General features: G+C 38.8%; 1 protein-coding gene across 2 annotated transcripts in view; it reads left to right on the plus strand.

Annotated features, from left to right (window-relative positions):
* The window catches only part of CAMK4 (calcium/calmodulin dependent protein kinase IV), a 133891-nt gene extending 113261 nt beyond the window's left edge, over window positions 1-20630 (plus strand). For both annotated transcript variants that reach the window (XM_053931490.1, XM_053931491.1), the window contains 6 exons: window positions 5476-5566; window positions 7254-7328; window positions 10672-10747; window positions 14445-14571; window positions 16648-16800; window positions 18906-20630. In XM_053931490.1, the coding sequence (XP_053787465.1) occupies window positions 5476-5566; window positions 7254-7328; window positions 10672-10747; window positions 14445-14571; window positions 16648-16800; window positions 18906-19073 (690 nt within the window). In that variant the 3' untranslated portion in view covers window positions 19074-20630. The remainder of the gene's footprint in view (window positions 1-5475; window positions 5567-7253; window positions 7329-10671; window positions 10748-14444; window positions 14572-16647; window positions 16801-18905) is intronic.
* The last annotated feature ends 438 nt before the right edge of the window (window positions 20631-21068 follow it).

The raw sequence follows: 21068 nt of genomic DNA on the forward strand, positions 1-21068 counted from the left end.
TTGATGGTGGGTTTTTATTCAGTGTCTTTTTTTTTTTTTTGAAGCTCTTTAAGCAGGAATTCTAACATATACTTCTGCAAGACCTCTTAAAACAATCCCTGTATATTCAAAATTATTTCTATTCTTGTGTTCTATTCTGTACAGAAAAAAAATTAACCCTAAACAATGTAAGCAACAGAGTCAGATAAATGCACTTTTCCATAATCAGCACAAATAAAACTATCCAATTTCCAAAGCCAAAGCATATGGGATTTCAGGTTCTGTTCTGCATTTAAAGTTATGTGCTACCTAAGGGATAAATGGAACAGGAACAGGCTGTCATATTACTGTACATATTTTAAATAAAGTCTGACAAATTTGAAGTAGGGAAATTTTACATGGATTTCAGTGGTAACAGCACCATTTCAAAAACAAATTATTATGTGTCCCCATTTCCCTTTGCACTTGTCACTCTGACATCTGTGCAGCTTATATGCCTCAACAGTTTCAAAAATGTAGAAAATGAGATGCAGAAGAACTGCCTGGTTTGCCCTAGGATAAGCCTACAGTAGCTCCAGGTCACATACCATATCCTTTTATCAATCTGTAACTTCTGTGCACTTGTTGGACCTGTGAATTGCAAATTGGCTAATACATGCATGAGATTGCAATAGTGCAGAGGTCCTCACTAACTATAACATTTTAGATATTTCTTGATTCCCCCAAGCCACATGTGTCTTGTTTTCCAAAGTCTGCACCATCATGGAATGTAGGATTCCAGGTCCATTTTCAGTGATGAATTTTGAATGTTTCTCTGTACTCTGTAAGGTTTGTGCTGAATGATGATTTTAGACACCACATAGATAGATACGGCTTTCCTATTCTACTTGTATAAGGTGAGCTCACTCAGCTTCCTAGGACTAGAAAACCGGAATGTTTTTCCCCCAATATATTTCTGGTTTATTAAAAGTTTATTTAAGCTTCCTCTTAACTGATACAAAATCTGTATCAATTAACCGTGCCTTATTCAAGCAGTATATGGCTGTAATCAAACCAAATTACTGTTCAGTAGATTTCATTATGCAATGACACTCTTTTGTGCAGCTTTTGTGAGGGCTACAGAAAGAGCTTAATTACAAGTCTAGACAATCCTGGAAAGAGAGCAAAAAAACCTCCATGTTTCAGCTCCTTATGCTTGTAATGACTGCATTTATAGCAAAAGATGTCCAGTGTTGGCTTTGGTTCAAAACCCTACAGTCCTGGTTTTCTAATAAATTCAACATGCAAGTCCTAAATATATTCTATCCAGCAATGAAACTGGTGGAAATTTTCCTTTTGAAAACATGAGTGAATCTGGTATTCGTAATCATGGCTGTCACATTATCAGCATCCTGGACAGAAATTGATGTAATGCAACCACTGCACCAGCCACATCAGGCAACAGACCTCTCCCCACTGCTAATGCACACAGGAATCTGCCATCATCCTTGAATGAAGGTCACTACTCGGGAAGAGCCCATCCTGGACCTAAACACGGACACATGTGAAAGCAGAGAACAGGTCAAGGTCTTCATGCCTGGGTTTGAGTAACACCAGGAATTCAAAGGCTGAAGCCAGGAAGGCCAAGGCAGAAAATGAGAATGTATCTGGCATGAGACAAGAAGGGTAGCAAACTCAGTCATCCTCATAAGGAGTGCTACAGGTGAAGGAGACCTATTAAAAGATGTCTAGAAGAAGGAAGCACTTTTCTGTCTTTCTTTTTTTTTTTTTCCTGCTAGTTTCCATAAATGTTCAGCTCTACCCAGATGTCTAGCACATTTAATAGCAGTGACTAAGCTGTAAAGGATGAACCTACAATAAGAAAAATTACTAAAAATTAGTTTCATAGTGTATTCAAACAATTTAGATTTTTTAAAAATTCTTTGCACCCAGTGACCTGCATAGTACAATCTTTAAAGAGCAAGCTTTTTAAGCCTAAAATAGATGTATGTAATAGATAACACTCACTTCTGATGGAGGCTGGGCAGTGAAGCAGATATATGTAGTACTCACTTCAAGAGGGAGAAGTAAGGAATTAACTTCACTTGCCCAGAAATTTGAAGTAAATAATGAAGAAAAGAATATGGGGCACCTGGGGAATAACAAGGCATAGAGGTCACCAGCAAGGCAGAATTTTGTTCAGATCAAGCCATGCCATAACAATCTGACTTTTTCCCAAGCATGGAAAGAGACATTGTTAATGGGAGAAAAGCAGAAGGTACTGTACCTACTTGACATTAATAAAGCTTTCAGTACTTGACTCATCTGACAGTTTTACAATAAATTAGTGAAATACTACCAAGGTTATGTGATATTAAGCAGGTTAGAGACTGGCTCTCTCTACTGAGAGAATGTGTATCAGCGTATCTGAAGATCAGAAGTGGAGGTTCAGGAGAAGCCTTGTCTGCTCTGCTTTTTTAGTATTTTTTGTTGGTAACCTCATATGATGGAATAGAAGGTCTACTAATAAAAATCCTATACACTATAAAATTGGAGAAAGCTGCAAATATGTTGCAGAGTAGGATTAGGAATAAAATAATGTTGCTAAAATTCAATGTCCTTTTTGTTCAGTCAAGGACAGTGATAAAAAAAAAGAAAGAACTTAAAGGTTACACTGGATCAACAGGCAGACAGGAGTGGTATATGTTGGAAATAAATGGAAAATACGTTTATTAATATACTCTACAAAATTTGTCAGGTCACAACTACCAGAATGCATTTTTGCATTTTCAACACATTAGTGCAAGTTGACACTTTCCTGTTGGAGAAAACAGGAATGACCACAAGTCTAGAAAGGACTGACTGTACAGAAGTCCTGCAGTCTTAGAGAGAAGAATAACTGTGTACATGGTAACAAGCATTCAAAAGGCTCTTGCAAAAAAAGGAAGTAATCTACTTTCTGCCTCTTCCATATATAGGAAACAAAGCAATGGGCTTCATCTTCTCTTGTCAAAATTCAGGTGAGTTGCAGGGAAGTACTTTGTAACAGTCAGGAAAGCACAGCCCTGTAATAAATTGCTTGGGGAAATTGTAGAGTCTCTAATAGCAGAGGTCTGCAGGAATAAATTGAACAAACAACTGTTGTAGGTGTAATTGATGCTGCCAAGGAGCATAGAGAGGAATGGATCATTCAGGTTCATTACAGCCTACTTTTCTACAGTTCTGTGTAATGGGTACCATAAATAAAATTAAGGGATAGGGCCAGAGTTTTAAGTAGTTTACATTTGTCCTTTTGTCATAAAATCTTTCAAGTTAGATAGGTGCCTGAATTATTAAACAAAACAAAGAACAAAAGAAACTTTTGTGCGGCAGAGTGAGAGCTTTTTGGGAAAAAAGCTTAGAGGGAAAAAAAAAGTCTTTCTGTTGCAGTCATAGTTAAAGTCGTGGAATTTGTTCAGTCATGAATTCCAATTGTGTACCCCAGGAATAAAGGCCAAGGTGAAGGCTGCCTTCATTTTAAGCAAGTCCTGCAGAGAAGCACCTGTATATCAGACTCAGGACAACGTAGTGTCATGATGAGTCTGACCTCAAAGTTTATCAAAGAGTAGTAAGACTGTGCTACTCAATTTTGTTATAAAACTTTTCTCACAGATTACCTGAGAGGTCTTTGTGTTTTTTTATTGGCTGGCATTCTCTATTGAAAATCTGAAGAAAGTGTAAACTGGATATTTTAGCTACAGTGAGAGTATCACATCATGATCACATTTTAATGTGCATGCCATGTTAAACTGTTCTGCAGTGCTATGCATTTACAAATTCTACATCTAGCCATAGAAAAAAAGTATTTTCCAAGTCTTATCCATATCTTTTATGTGGGAAAAGTGATGTCATTCAGTACTGCCTAGGTTTGTAAAACGAGTTCTGGTATGATACCTGGGCCCAGATCCTCACGTTTGATCATTTAACATAGTCATTAAGAGATACAGCATATAAATAGTAGAGCACCTGTCTTACAATGGAAGTGCACAATGCCCAACTCTGTACTACAAACTGAGAAAATCTTTGAAAAGACTTTCTCTTGTTGTAGTACGAAGGAATGTAATTTTTATTAAAATCGGTATATGAGAAATAAAGTGAGACCAATCAAAATATAGACATTGAGGTAAGTGTTATACAAAGTGGATTATGCTAATTTAATTAAATCTGTTTCTAAACCAACATGCTTTAGCTCATGCAGTTTATATTTCTACAAGACCAATTAGTATTCCTGTCAATACCTGGAGCTCTAACGCTACATGGGGAGAATGGGACTGCTGAAAATTTGGAAAGCCACATCATGACAAATTCTGTGACTTTAGGATTGTAGAGAAAGTCAATAAAGAACACATTGCACCATGAGAAAAACACTTGTGAAAAGCACACAGTATCACTAAAACAATGCTTCAGGACAGAGCAATGTATTCCTTCTTAATGTTATTTAATCACTTGCAATTTATAGGAACTAAAATTATAATGAGATACAGAGTCAAGAATTCACCTCAGATACTAACTCAAGTGCACATTATTATAGTTATGTTGTCTAGGTGAATATTCAACCATTTGTCATTTCCTGTATATAGATATATAGATATATAAATATGCACATTGACTGGGTTTTTTTTGGTAGTGAAAACACAGCTGAGCAAGATGCTACTAAAATGTAGAACAGGAGACTTTTGAATAAGATAATGTGATTCTACCCTTCAGCGATTCTCTTCCAAGGCTTCAGAGTTTTGCGTGAATATTTTATCAACAAGAAATACGGATTTTCTCTCACTAGTTTATCCTTTTTTTTGTCTATCAGTATGTTGTATATTATATTTTTTTCTTTCTGTCCATAGCAGTATAAGTGGAAGCCATATGTTCTAGAAATTTTTCTTTCCATTAGTGCATGGCAGGAATTCAGTGGTAAGTGAATTTGCATGTACTGCGTGTACTTTAGCAAGACAGATGGATTTTTGGAACTTTGCAATTCAGTGGTTTTAAAACTTGTAAAAAATCTGCACCAAGGGGACCTCAAGCATTGTAGTTGGCCCAGGACACTTACTGCATCCTTGCTACTCAAATAGGTCTATTTAATTGTTTAATAGTTACATGACCATTTTCCTGTCTCTCAGAATGTTATAATGTGCAGAAACTGCCTTCCTCTGAGCCAGACTTTAGCATCTCATCTATCAGGTTGCTTCTCAGGAGATACTGCTGTATTAAAATTCAAGGATACTTTCTGACATGTTTTTGTTCCCAAATGAACATGATGTTATCTTTGCCTTCCCAAATTTTATTTTCCTATTCAGTTTACAGTATGAATCCAAGGATCCTGTGCTGAGCAACTTTGCAGAGAAAAAGATGCTGAAAATTAGTGAAGTAACTCTGTGTCACACACAGAGTAAATATTAATCTGCTGCTACAGAGAATTAGAAAGACATCAATTCATGCTTGACCATTCTCACTTACATGTTTTGACTTTCTCTTTCTTAGTATCTGCATGCAAATGGGATCGTGCATCGAGACTTGAAGCCAGAAAATCTACTCTATGCAACACCAGCACCAGATGCACCATTAAAAATTGGTGAGCAGCATTAAATGTCTGCTTCCCTGATGCCTTTGCATCAGTAATACGTGCTAACTGATGTTTGGAGTATATGCATCTCACAGTCACCCTATTTGAAGCCAGTGCTTAATGAACAGCATGTTACTTCAGCAGCACAGCTGTTAATGATGGTTTCAAAACCAATGCAAAACTAGATGCTTGCTTAGAGAATTCATTGCCAAAATCGTGCGGAGCATAGCAGAGATTAAAGCACTGGGAACAAGAAGAATCATGGGAAGAGCATAAAGGTCTGTTCACCACTTCTATGCCCCTTTTTTTCTGTTAAACTAGTACCTTAAGAGGAAAGATACATTGGTGCAAAAATAAAAATCTGCTGATAAGTGGCAGAAAGCAAATTGAGCAAGGCTGGCTTCTGTTTTGAAGGCAGGTTTGAGGGACATGCAGAGATCTTTGCAAAGAGCACAGGGAAACTCTTTGAAGCATGGTCAGCACCACAGAGGGGGCAAGGAGGAGCAAGGCTCTCTTGATCAGGAATGTATTGTGCCAGTTCTGTTGGAGATGGCAGACACTTCCAAAGGGTATGACCTCCAAAAATGTTGGGTATGTCTAGTTTTTTGCTTAAGCAACAAGGACCATCTGTGCAACCCTTTTGAGTTTGAAAATACCACCTGCTGCTCCCTTAGGAGTGAGTGTTTCCATGTTCATTAGGCTGCTGTTTGTCATGGTTTTCTGGAGCCAAATTTCCATGAAGTGGCCTGCCTCAAGCAATTTTGTATAGATTTCTAGGAACATCTTGGTTCTCAGGGTGATGGTACCTTACTTTATATCTTATCCTACTTCTTATCTTTCCTGGAAAGGCTCTAAACTTGATAATATAATGCAACACCACTGGCTTTGGTTTGATGTCCAGAGTGTGTAGGGTTTTTGAAGCATTTCCTAAATGCCATGATTCTTCATCTTCCTGGTAAGGTCATTGCCTTATTTAAATTGAAATCCAATTTACAACAAGTGGCTGTGTTTATAAAAGTAAACTGTATTTCTAATTAGATAAATTATAATGCAAAAAGGATAGCTATTTAGCAAAAAGTGACCTATTTTTATCCTGATCTTGAGTTAAAACATTCACTTTTATATTTGGTCTAACAAAACAAAATCAAGTCCTTTACTTTGCGCTTTTAAGGCAAAGGTGATTTTCATCACCTAAGAATAAGTAAATTTGAATAAGCTCAGTTTATTCTCAGTGAAAAAAAGAGTTGTGAACACTTCAATTTTTATTACTTTTATGAAGTAAAAGTATATTGCAATATATCATCAAGTATATTGCATTATATCATGCAAATATATTGTATATTGTCACAAAGGCCCTTGCTCTGTGAATAATAGTTCAGGGTGGAACACTGGAGAAAGAATGATCAATACTTCTTTTGTCACCATCTTTATACCTCCCTCTGCACTAGCTTTGTGCAGTTTTCAGAAAAAAATATAAGCTACATTTCTGTCAAGCAAGAGCCAGGAATACTCCTTTATACCACAAATTTTGCCTCTGGATTGCAGCATGGGTAGATTCATCATATCAATGCTTACCTATGTAAATGTCAATACCACTCATTTAACATATAAATATTTATTTAACTGCATATTCAACATTAAAACCCACATTATTACAGGGAGTAAGAACATTAATATTCCCAAACCATCTTAACAGCTGACTTTGGACTTTCCAAGATTGTGGAAGATCATGTGACCATGAAGACAGTTTGTGGAACTCCAGGTTACTGTGGTATGTTGTTTTGTTACATATATTTGCTTTTATGAGTGTAGATTCAAAGGAAAGGACACTGGAGAAGATGGTGAGATCACTCTGTTACCTTATAGAACAGCTGATAATGCAATTCAGGTGACATTGTCATTGTCCATTACCTTGTATGACATTGCCTGCAAAGCACACATGTTCCAAGTCTGCTTCAGAGCAGCACCTAATTCCAGTCCAGTTAGTTTCATAAAACTGTGTTTCAAATATTAGCTGTTAATGTTCTGGTTGTCCTCTCTTGTGACAGTTATATTACCAATGCCACACATCTATCTTTAGAGCTTAGGCCTTTTATGCCCATCTTCGTATACTATAAAAATAGGATAAGTCTTATTCCCATAGAAGAGCCCTCAGAGTTATGTTGACTTGGTGGGAAGGATTGAGGCTGAATATTTCTGCAGAGAAGGGAAGAAAGGAGCCTTATGCCTATAGTTAAGTGCCTATAGCAATCTTTGATTTACAATTCAAGTTAACTGACCATGCAGAAGTCCTGGTGACTGGAAATTATTCAAGCATTACTTTCCAAAATTGGAGAAAACCCAGGAGAAATACTGTTTAAATGCCAAATTAAACTATGAATAATTGATCGTTCTGGGCTGCCAGCTCCCACATCCTGCCCACCCATCTATCAGCAGCTTCTCCAGAAAGGACACAGCAACAAAAGCACATACTGGAGTCTGAATACTTTGACATCAAGACTTGACAATCTATAGTCCTTGGGATGTGCAGATTTCTGCAGAGGACTGAAGGCAAGAAGATGGTCACAGAGAACTTAGTTTGCTGTAATGTGCCTTCAGTGAACTTAACAAGAAGAGTATAAGTGATTTCTGAGAGTAGCACAAAAAGTCAAGCCAGTGCAAAGCAGTGATTCATGATCAGTCTGTTACAGGCAACATCTAAACTAACATTAATGTGTTAGACAAATCCATTCACCAAAAGCAAACTTCTGGAAATCTTAAAAAATACTAAAACCCTTCTGTTCATGGCTGTGCAAGTGTAGTGTGGGAAGGGGAAGAGATTGCATTGGTGCTCATAGATACAGCCAGCCCTCTGTGCTCCAGAAATATGGCAGTCATTCCATGTGCATCACAGATCCAGTGGGACCAGGGTCCTCAAGCTGTGCCTGTCAAGCTGCTTAGGGAGTCATTGACTCCTATTTACTGTTGTAGAGCTGGAGTCCCCAAAACTGCCTGGCCTTTCCATCTGCTCATCACTGCAGCAAGAAGCAACTGCCTGAAATGGTCTGTCTTTCCTTCCAGTAAAACAGAATATCAAAAATAAAGCCTAAATAAAGTGCCAAGTAAATAGACTCATAGAACCATTAAGGTTGGAAAAGATCTCCAAGACTGTTAAGTCCAACCTTTGACTGCACACCACCATGCTCACTAAGGGACGTGTCTAGTTGTTTCTTGAACACCTCCAGGGAAGATGACACCACCATCTCCCTGAGCAGTCTGTTCCAATGCTTAACCACCCTTTCTGTGAGAAAATCCTTCATAATGTCCAACCTGAAGGTCCTAGTGAAGCTTGACCCATTTTCTCTTGACATGTCATGGTTGCATGGGAGGGGAAGCCAACCCTCACCCCACTACAACCTCCACCCAGGTAGTTGTAGAGACACCCTGAGCCTCTTCTTCTCCAGGCTGAACATTCACACTTTCCTCAGCTGCTTCTCTTAGGATTTATTCTCTATACCTTCAGCAGTTTCGTTGCCCTTCTCTGGACAGGCTCCAGCCCCTCAAGGTCCTCCTGGTTGTAAGGGGTCCCAAACTGGACACAACATTTGATGTGTGACCTCACTGTTGCCCAACACAGGGGCATGGTCACTCCACTGTTGCTGACACAGGCCAGGATGTTCTTGGCCTTCCTGGCCACCTGGGCACAGCTGTCAACCAGCACACCCAGGTCCTTTCCTGCTGAGCAGTTTTCCAGCCACGCTGCCCCCAGCCTGTAGCACTGTAGGGGGTTGCTGTGGCCCAAGGCAGGGCTGACATTCAATCTCATTGAATGTCATGCCATTGGCCTCATGGATCCAACCTGCCCACATCCCTCTGTCCAGCTTTCCTAGTCCCCACCAGACTTGGTGTCATTTGCAAACTGACTGAGGATACGCTCGATCCCCTAATCCGGACCAGGATAAAGATGTAAAACAGGACTGGTCCCAGCACTGGACCCTGGGGCACTCCCAGCCACCAGCTGGATGTAACTCCACTCATCACCACTCCCAGGGTCCAGATGCCCAGACAGCTTTTCACCCAGATATCACACCTGTTCAAGCCATGATCAGCCAGTTTCTCCAGGAGAATGCTGTGGGAGACAGTGCCAAAGGCTTTGCTCAAGTACAGGTAGACACACCCACGTTCACACCCCCTTTCCTGCATTCCCTAGGCAGGTCACCTGCTCATGAAAGGAGATCAGGTTGGTCAGGCAGGACGTGCCATTCCTGAACCCCTGCTGGCTGGGCCTGATCCCCTGTACTGTATTTGCCGTGTGATCACATCCAAGATGATCTTCATCATCTTCCCTGGCACTGAGGTCTGGCTCACAGGCCAGTACTTCCCTGCATCCATTTTCCTGCCCTTCTTATGGATGGACATCACATTAGCCAACCTCCAAATCACCTGGGACCTTCCCAGTTAGATAGGACTGATGATCAGTGATGCAGAGCAGCTCGGCAAGCTCCTTCTCCAGCTCCCTCAGCACCCTTGGATGAATCCCACCTGGTCCCATGGACTTGTGAGTGTCTAAGTGGCTCAGCAGGTCACTACCTCCCTCCTCCTGGATTGCACAGGGTCTGTTCTGCTCTCTGTCCCTGTCTGCCAGCTGGGGCTGGTTCCCTGAGGATAAACAGGCCTTACTGTTGAGGATGGAAGCAAAGAAGACATCTGAGCCTTTTCCTCATCCTTGGTTCCAGTGTTTGCCTCTGCAACCAATCAAGGATGGAGATTTTCATTGGCCCCATTTTTGTTGTTGATGTATTCAGGAAAACACTAAGTAAAATACTGAACTTAAAGCACAACCTTTTTGGTCACATTGTAGCTCCAGTGCAGCTGTAGCTTTCTGTGGTTCCTTCCACAAATATAAAAAACAATTTGAAACCAAAGTACACTTCTCATTTTATTCTGGCTCTGCTTGGGCATGACTGCTCCTGTTTTATATTCAGTGAAGGCACTCATTTGCCTAATTAAGGGCTTAAATGGGCAGTCATAATTTTTTATAAAAGACATGACTGTGCATGGACTTCAATTGATTTTGTGACTGTTATTTCTTCACTCAGCTTTTGTGTTACTGACAAGTGTTTTGTCCTCTGCAGCACCAGAGATACTACGGGGATGTGCCTATGGCCCTGAGGTGGACATGTGGTCCCTGGGGATTATCACCTACATCCTGTAAGTGCAGACAGAGATACAGAGAGATTCACTTTTTGCACCCTCAGGATTTCCTTACACTATGAGCTGTGCCATTGGAAAAGACAAGATCCTGAACTTTAATTATTATATTCCTAACCTTACTGAAGTAAGTCAAATCCTAGAGGAACATGGCAAAACACTTAGTTTAAATATTTGACAAATATAACACTTCTTCCTGAACAGCAGCAAGACCTGTGCAGAATCATGTTACTAATGTGAACGAGTATAGACCCAAAAGTTCCAAACTTGTGTTTAAGTAGGCATTTGTGTCTAACTCTTATTGTGGTTAGTCATGATTCAATTGGTAAGAATTACAATTACTTTATTGTATTGATTGAATCTTTCAAATGAAGATTATTAAGAAGGGAAAATTGCATATGATGTATTGACTCTCTTCTTTATGGGAGAATAATTATGAGACCTAATTTAGACCCTTGGCAATGACAATGCTTAGACGGCTTGTGTAGTTATATACAATACTTCTAGGATGCCTTTTATGGGAAGAAAATGACATTTTACACATGTAACTTAAAGATATGGAGGATTTTATACTTTTGGGCCATTATCCCACCCCTACTACTTGCTATGTCCAGCAAGTACAGTGTGGAATAACACAGTTATTTTTATATTTTGCAAAGAAAGAATTATATTCTCTAAAGTTTATGCTAAAACTCCATGTAAGGATATATAAACACTCTGATAGTAATGTCAGCAAACAATCATCTTTTCTTCTGCACATAAGCCTCAAATAATTCAAAGGTCTCTTTCTGGGTACCTGTAAATAATAGGCTACAATATTCCTACTTGCTATTTTGTTATTTGCTCCTTTTAAATGTGTGCATCTTTGTGTCATGGTCTGGTTTAAGATCCAGACTTTGTATTGAACATCGTATCTCAGATACTGCCTGCCAGGCGCTCATTTCTTGTCACCTCTAAGGTTTCCACTCATGACAGAGAGATGTGAAACTTGCCAGCAAGGCAGTCCCTAGGACTGGAGAGGTGACTTTTGTTGTCCCTTTACAAAGTCACCTAGATTAAGTTATGGCCTTTCCTAGTTACTCAAGGCCTAATGAAGCTATTGCACTTCAAACTAAAAACTTTTCTTAAGCAGAACTTATTTTCAAGTGTAAGCAAGCTCCAACAAACTCCAAACAATTTCTATCTAAATATCTAGAGTGGCATTTTCTGTATGCAGCTTCTCAAAACCTTCTAGCTGCTCAGGGGATGCTCCCAAGCCACACTAAACCTCTGCATGTGCATAAATGCAAGTGTGTGAGTTCCTTCTCTGGATGGGGCTGAATGACTATAGATACTCTTCCATTTTTCCTCCTTCTAATCCTGTCCTACTCCCACCTCAAAATCCAATTTGATCTACAGGAACAAGATGCAGAAATCCACTTGGCTGTCTCTTCCATTTAGCTTTAACAGTACTCCACATTTAAAACTGTTCTATTGTGTGTAAAGCTTTGTGGATCAATATGTCTGATGGATTAGAAACTGAGACCAGAAATGTACATGTAAAATTACTAAATTATTAATTCTGGAGCCCAGAGAACAATGTTACATGTCTCAGTCTCATAGTTCAGTAAAGGAAACCCACTTACACAGAGACAAAAAACCCAACATTCCTGTATGTCCCCCCAAAATGGAGTAGATGTAAGAGTTAACAACCATGTTACAGAGGATCTGCATAAAACTATATCTTGCCATTAATCAAAGTGGACTTAACATTTGGTTAAAAAAAACCTGACACATATTTTGACAGAACAGTTTTTACTGAGGCAAATTATATTAAGACCTATTGGTGGTAACTGTCATAATTCAAGGGAAGCGACATGTATAGTTTTAAAAGTCAAGAGGAGCAGTCCTTCTTTGTATTCCTAAAGCAGGCAGAAATCCTTCTGTATCTCAATCCTTCTGTTTGAGATGTAGACATTGGTCAAAAAATACAGAGACTTTGCCTGTAGTTACATTTGCATGGATTTAATTAAAGGTGTTATTTTACTAAGTTACTTAAAAGGACACAAGATCCCATCTGGTAATTTTTAGTTGTTTTTTAAGCTGTTTACATTGACTTTTCCTTTATTTGTAGGTGACTGATTTAAAGTGAGTCACAATAATAAAATGTTATTTCAAAATGAAATAAAATCAAGAGCAGCCACACTAGGTTTTGCACTGATTCAATTAATCTAATTTGAAATCACACCACCAGATTTACTCATCTATTTTAGCATGTAGCAAAAAAACCCCAAAAAACTCTGTCTGCTGAAGTGGATTTTTAAGTAGAAGCATATCTATTTAAATTGTTAGTAGGAAAGCAATAGGTGATAGTAGTGAGTTACAGTGAAAACAGAAAGCTCACTTAAGAGGCTTCCAATACAGTCACATCAAGGCTTAAGCAGATTCTGTCATTGGTTACCCAGATCCAAAAGGCAGTTTGGGCTGAGCCAGTGAGGTGACCTGCCCAGGGGTGCTCCCTGGGGACAGCAGGGACCTGCTGCCAACTCAGAAATGGTGATAGGAGAGGCAGCAAACAGGAGGGCAGCAGCAGAGGGGCTCCACCTGGCCACCACCGACTGAAGTGCAAGGTTTGGAGGCTGGATCCTTGTGTTTTAATACACCTCTGCCAGACTTGGAAAAATAATGTGCCCAGATTGTGCTGGCAGTGAAGTGTTTCTCCTCTTTAGCAGTGGAATGTGATGCAGCTGTTCCACCCACGGCTATGCACCACTCCCAAAACCACATTTCCTCCTCGAACCTCAGCCTCCTTTTTTAGAACAGTAAGCACATTGTGTTTAAAAATACAAAAACAAGTTAAAATGTAAGGCTTTTCTAGGTTTGCTGCTGTCTTGATCATTGTGATCTGCTGTTGTTTTCCTCTCATCATCTTACTGCTTGTTGCATTTTCTAGAAGCAGAGGAGGAGACAGCCTTTTTCTGTTAAGCTCAGATCACATACTGGCTGAATAGAAAATTCACTTTAAAAAATCTGATTATGTGTGCAGGCGTGATTAAAGTGCAGTGAAGCAATAAAAAAAGGACATTATACAAATGGAAACCACATCTGTAAGTCTTTTTTCCCTGAGGCCAGCAGTGTGGATCTCTGCTGGGATCTGTATTATTCAATATATTTATAAATGCAGTCATTAGTGAGATCACAAGATTTCTAGATTGTATATAGGTTACCTAAGTAAAGATGAGGCCTGATCATGAAAACTTGCTAAAGATTTTTACATATTGTGGCTGATAGGATGAAAAAATGTACAGGGATGAACATGTCTAAAAATCATTCCCAACAGGATACATAAAAACTTTTAACTCCATGTGTAAGATGGGTTTCCTCAGCTAATTCCTATACCTCTGGCAAGAGTTACAGGGATTCTGATAAATGCTCTATGATCCTATTTTAATAGTTCTAATTAAACTATTCCATGTGAAGTTCCATGTGAAAACAGAAAAATTACAATTAGAAAAGCCTTTCCCAGTGCTTAAGAATACTTATGACCACATTTCTCTCTGCTCTATAGACAGAATTAAGAGTTCATGAGATACATCCAGGTCTGGTTTCCCCAAGTGATCTACAGGACACAAAGTAGGGAAAAATACTACAATGAACTGTCTCTAACAACCCAAGACTAATTAAATTTGATAAATTAATTTCTTTTTTATCCTTTCAGACTCTGTGGCTTTGAACCATTTTATGATGAAAGGGGAGATCAGTATATGTTTAAAAGAATCCTGAGCTGTGAATATGACTTTGTGTCCCCCTGGTGGGATGATGTGTCTCTGAATGCCAAGGATTTAGTAAGTAAAGCAAAAATGAGACTGGAGTATTTAGTATTTCTACCACTGAAAAATAGTCCATTTTGGGTGGGGGCAGAATAATTGGTTAATTAATTATTCATAATTGTTTCCTCTTGTCTTTGCTGTATTATGCTGCTGTTAATATCCCGTTAGTCCAGTGCTGTAATTTTGCTCTCAGAACATGGATATTCAGGTCCATAGATTGTTGGCAGCTGTCAGAGTGTTCATATATGCCTGCCTTTCCTTCCAGCTCCAAAATTTTCACTATTCGTCTTTTCCGGGCAAACACCTTCAGGGGAATGTAGAAACAACCCCGTCTTTTTATGCAGTTTTCAAGCCTGCATTTTGGGGTAGAATATAAAAAGGAATTAAACTTTCCTCCCTCTGCTCTTTCTGACATATTTTTTCTGTACATTAAAGTTTTTTTTTTTTGGTAGGTGAGGAAAGACTGACTACTTTTAAATATGCTCCATTAGCAAAATGCAAGGGCTGGCATGCTATCTGCACTGTATTCTTTTATTACTGGATAAAATAATTTGGATCCAGGAGACACTGATCTGCAAAGATAGGTATGCTTGAGTCTGACTTTTGTCAATAATAACCTGCATAATTCAGTTATTTCATAAGCACTGAAAACACAAGTGCTCTGTTCCATATATACTTATACAAATTGTGTCACAAAATACTGCATCATTGGTGTTAGTGAAGTACTTCAGGATATTTCAAATGGAAAGACTGTAGAAGTTCAAAGTAGTCTTTTGGTGTTTTATGAGATATGAAGTCTTCGAAGTTTTTCGAAGGCCAGAAGTTTTTCGAAGGCCAGAAAAATATAATTTAATGCCAGAAAAACAGCAGTCTGCAGGTAAAGCCTTTGTCCAAACTGCTCCATACTGTTTTAGTAAAGTAAAGCTTAAATTTTTAGATTTGAATATTGCATAGCAAATGGTAGATAATGATGATGACCATGACTCTCAAAATCCATGCTGTGAGCATTCAGTGTTCAGTTGAAGTGATTGGCTTAACTCAAGGTCTTCCTTGGAGACACAACCAATATTCACCACAATGCCTGTTCTCCTGCATGCACTTCAGGGCAGAAACTTTGTTTAAAAGCTGTTTGTAGGGACATTTCAGAGAACCCTAAGGCAAATTTTCCTTCACCCTTGGGCACATAGAAGCAGTGGAGCCCTGTGCTATCACTTGCACTGCTCCAAGAGGGTCTGCAGTCAGGAGAGCTGGGTAAGTGTGGCTCTGCAGAGTGCCATCTGTGTACTTTGTTACTCCATCCTCACCTCTCTTCTTTTTTTAAAACTCCACTTGTCCAGAGATATAATAAAACTCATGGAATGTCATTTTACTGGACACACTTTGTATCCAGCAGGACCATCTCCAGTCACAGGGGTAGGTTTGCAGTGCCTTTTCCCAAAAATATCCACTGTCATGTTTGTAGAAGTCCAGGTTTGCTGGCTTTGGTGATAGACGGAATGGTGTAAACCACATTAGTTTCAGAGTGGGCGAAGACAGAAACACTTGTACAATGTTCTGGGTTTTTTTTGGTTTGTTTGTTTTTTTTTTTTAATGTGTACATGAGGTTTTTCAGTGACTGAAACAAAAATTTGCTTTGTGATATATATGACAGGGACCGCATGGTACAAGTATGCAGGAGCTGCATGCACATAATTTAAACCTTCTAATCCAGTTCAAAACTTGTCCAAATCCCAAAGCAGAGATACTGCTCAGAGACTTTGAGAATCTCTTAGGGTTCTTGTGACAAGTCAGACATGAAAGAGCAAGTCAGCTGCATTGGTACATACCCTTAATATGTTGGTAACCAGCTGATACTTTCTCTTCTCTTTTCCCCCTTAGTGGCTGTCTTAATCAGATGCTATTTATGGAGGACCAAGAAATGCCAGAAGCAAAATACTTGCAAAGACACAAATGAAAACTGTTGTTGGTTTCTTAGAATGTCTCACCTAAGATGTTCTCCAAACCAAGGCCAGAGCCCCCAAATGCAAAACTAGGTAAATTTGAATGAAGAATAAGGTTGACAGTCTTTTGTATTTCTTGCTTGTTATGCAGGTTAAAAAGTTGATTGTTTTAGACCCCAAGAAACGCCTCACCACTCTACAGGCTTTGCAGCACCCATGGGTCACAGGGAAGGCAATAAACTTTGCACATATGGACAACGCACAAAAGAAACTTCAAGAATTCAATGCCCGGCGTAAACTTAAGGTAAGTCTCTGCTCATAGTCTCTGTTTTGGCTATGAAAGCATGCAGTTAAATTAATAGCCTTGCAGAAACCTTGCACATTTTTGAGGACAGTATTCCATGGTGTTATGGCAGCTTTTTATTTAAGATGTCTGATGAAGATTGAAGAAGTTTGAAGCTGATTCAGTCAATAACTGAAACCAAAACAAATAAAAATGGGTGAAGTTGATTGAAAACTATATCTACACAGATAGAACTGCTGAGGATGTACATGGCTTTCACAAAGTCCTTACTTTCCATCTTTTCTTCCCGTCTTCCTTTCTTGCTTCTGTCCATGCATCTGTCCTGTATTGACCAGAAAGAACATCATACTGAGTAATTTCTTAATTAGCATCCATAAATCTAGAGGAAAATTAGTCTATTGAAGCATATTTTGATCCCTAACCCACCCATACCTATCAATACAAAGCGGGAGGTTGTATGAACTAGACTCAGCATTTCAGATGTGTAGGTCCATAAAATATCCCCAGGAGGCTCCTTTACCATCCAGCCTACATATCTGCCATGGGAAGAAGCAGGGAAACGTCTTTAGGTACAAATAGCAGGCAACTAGGCACCTGACTGACATAGTATCAGTAAACTTTCTTCTCCCCTAATCTGTTTTTCAGTTTTTAAAGATTTTCATCTGATCAGGAGATAATTCCAGGGAATTATCAGCACAGAAATCTCCAATTATTAAGAGGATTGATTGCAGTTAGTGGTTCTTATAGAGTTAGTTATTTTCCACAAATATATCTGTAAAAGAAACAATAAATTTTTAGACAATTAATTCCTTGTCAAAAAAATAAAACCAAAGCAGACATCAAAGTAGTGAGTACACGCTTTAGCTGTTGTTTTATTAGTAAGAATAATATGTAATTATTTCCTCTTTCCCAACATAAAAGTCCATCAGCAGGCTTTCTTTATGTGAAGAGTAACTCTAAAGGTCTCAGTCAGGATTTGATTTCTCATAGGTTGTGTTGAATATGTTTCATAAATATCCAACACTGCTTGTGAGAGTAAATTACACTGGAAGTGTCTTTAGACATTATAGTATCATTGAGTGGCTTGTTCTGCTTGTAATCGGTTTTCCAAAGTCCTCTCACCACTAATTTTTCCTTTTAGAGGAAAATCTCAAAAATTCTCACTCAAAATTCTTGCCACTTTCTTTGGTTTATGCCTTACAGTATTTCTTCATAATCTGTTGTAGCTGATTCTTTTTTCTTGACAATGTTTATGTTATCTGCTTTTCACTAACATCTTTATTTTCTTTTTATTTCTTTATGGGAGCTTTTTTTATTTCTTTCTTTGTTGTGTGTTTTGTGTGTGTGTCTGTGATTACCTCTCCAAAGAATCCAGAAAACTTGCTATGTTCTTCATCTCTTCCTGCAGACCCACTTCTTTGATGCCTAAGCAAAAGCTGCCAAATCAAAAATAGCTTAAGCTGTCACACACAGAAATTAGCATTTATTTTCCTCACCTCTGTATGTCTGGTTTTTTTCAGGCCATAAAACTGTTCAAGGCAAAGGCTAATATAACTGTCTTCATGTGTGTCTTCATTTTGTGATACTTCATGTGATATAAAATCCTACTCCTAGTATGTATTTTCATACATCTATACTTAGGAAGTTGCCCATCTGCTCCGCAACATTGCGCTTGGAATATGCAACAGTGCAATAGTGATAAATATTGTGTTCATTTGTGAAATTTTCATGGAATAATCAGTGATAATACTTTTTTTTATTATTATGACAGAAGATGATGACTTTCTTTTTTTGTTGTCCAACTTCAGCACAGGACACTTTGAAGTAATTTCTTAAAAAAAAAAAAACAGGAGGTATATCTGAAAAAAAAAAATAAAAAGGTTGTGTTCATGTAACCCAACCTGTAACCTTGTGAAAGCAGCAATTTTAAACCTCAATCCACTATTCCAGGTGGCCTTCTAAATCCACCTAGGCCCAGGCAGGTATCCAAAGGTGACACTCCCAGGAAGACTGAATGCTGAACACAGTTGCTGCTGCTGGGACAGTGTTGCGTGCCCACGGACCGTGTTCCCTAAGGAATGTTTGCTTGGTCCCCTCTCTCCCAGGCCGCAGTGAAAGCCGTGGTGGCCTCCACACGCCTGGGGAGCGCCAGCAGCCACAGCGCCCACGAGGGCCACAAGCCTGGCCACAGCCCGGCCCCCACGTGCGACAGCCAGCCCGCGGACGAAGACACTCAGGAAGCGGCGGCAGCGGCTCCAGAAGAAATGCCTTAGGTCGATGTCGCTTGCTTGCGTCAGCAGAGATGTCATTTCACACACCAGCTACCTTGTCATCAGCGAGAGAGATTAGCAAGCTTGGCCTCTCTGGTTCTGCTTCTGGGTGCCACAGGCCCCGCCTGGTGATCCTACCTTCAGTGCATGTGACTGCTTTATGAAAATAGTAAACTGTTCCATTAGGCATGTCATGGAAACAGTGTAATTTGCAGTAATATCGGCAGGTGAAAACATGGGGATTATTAACTACCTACCATAATGTGTATACTTCATCTATCTAGTGTTCCTAGGTGGCATTTGAAACAAAATGCTATTTTGTTTGGTTTTATGGAAGTAGGTGTCTTATCTATGTTGTGAGTTTCTTTGAACTGTTTCCTTCCAGGTTTATAGTCCTCCAGCAGACAAAATGGAAGGAAATATCAAACCAATGCTTTTAAAACTGATGTATGAAATAATGTTTTTTATCTGTAAAACTGAAAAAAGTACTTGGGGATTTACATGCAAAAAAAAAAAAAAAAACACAAAAAGCATTCCACTACTTCTGAGAAGAAATTGAAATGGTAGTTCCACTGGGCATGAAAATGTACATTGTTCAAGCTTGCATTGAGAATGCCTTATTCTGACTTTTCTTGTTTATATACAGTTTTTTAATAACAACCAAAATTACTCTGCCATTTCATTCCACAGTAAAGTGTTAGCAAAAAAAAAAAAAAACCACAGACTAAACAAGGATTAGAGTACATGCAAATTTCTGGCATACCATTATATTTATTCATTAAAATTCTAATCTGCAGCTAGAAGGCATTTTATAGGCCCTAAGGGAATAATCTACATTTAAATAAGTTGTACATGCTTGAAGGAAGCTATTTCACAATTACTGATTTTGCTTTGGGGAAACACTCTTATGCAAGGTCTGGGAGCAAGTAGTATAACCTAGTTGGTTACTGGGTAGTGTAACCTCATGAGTGAGCAGTTTCCACTTGTAATTAGTCTACATTTTCCTAACAAAGGATGCTTCCTGTAAAGTGATCCACCAGCACGATCTTGCATCCACTCAGAGCTATGTCTTGAGTTAGCAGCTGTGTGCATCAATCAGCTTGCAAAAGTAGGATCAGGCTCTTCAGCTATCTTGATGTTCTTGTTGAATGTGATTGATAGGAACTGAAAAACTAATGTGCATCAATGTGTATGACCACTTACACTTGTTTGTTATCTATTTGGCAGCATGTGACTATTGTACTGATATATTACAAAAATGGCAAAAAGAACCTGATGTACAAAAATGTCATTTGTGCTTGTTAAACTTTTTAATACTGATAGTTACCTAACATCTTAATACAATCATCATTCCTATTTAGCTTTAATTGGTTTTAGTTGTTGTTAGGCCTTGCACAACTTGCCTTGAAAAAATATAGCAGCTACTGAAAAAAATAAGACTTTAATAACACATTCAATAACTATATTTCCTGATTAAATTAAAGGATAATACAATGTTATTCGTATGATAGATTTAATAAATAAAATGTGCCCTAAGTTAATATTTAAAGAAGCATTAAAGATCCTGTCTTTACTGGGTGAAAATGCATGCTAACAAATCTATTATACTTGACATTTTTTATCCATTTCTCAGAACCCTTTGAACTTGTACAAAAACGTTTTGCTAATTAAGAAGGGTTGAAATGTAAAGTACGTACATCCATTCAGTTTTCAAAGGACACACTTTGAGGTCAGCTGAAACATCTGGTGGGGGCATAGCAGCTGCATGCAAGCCAACGTGACACTTTTACAGATTTTTCCTTTGGAAACAAGTACAGCGAGATTAATAACTTTGGAGAAGATCATAGATACATCCACCTGTCTCACTTTTTACTCTCTGTCTTACTTCCTTTGAGGTCACTGAAGGAAAAATGCAGTTCTCAGCTACTTTACTCCACCCTCTTATACTGTGGTGAAGTCATCCAAGTTCAGTCAGTAGGGAAGTTTGATGGGAGAGGC

This window comes from Vidua chalybeata, chromosome Z, assembly GCF_026979565.1.
Source record: "Vidua chalybeata isolate OUT-0048 chromosome Z, bVidCha1 merged haplotype, whole genome shotgun sequence".
NCBI classification, from domain to species: domain Eukaryota; kingdom Metazoa; phylum Chordata; class Aves; order Passeriformes; family Viduidae; genus Vidua; species Vidua chalybeata.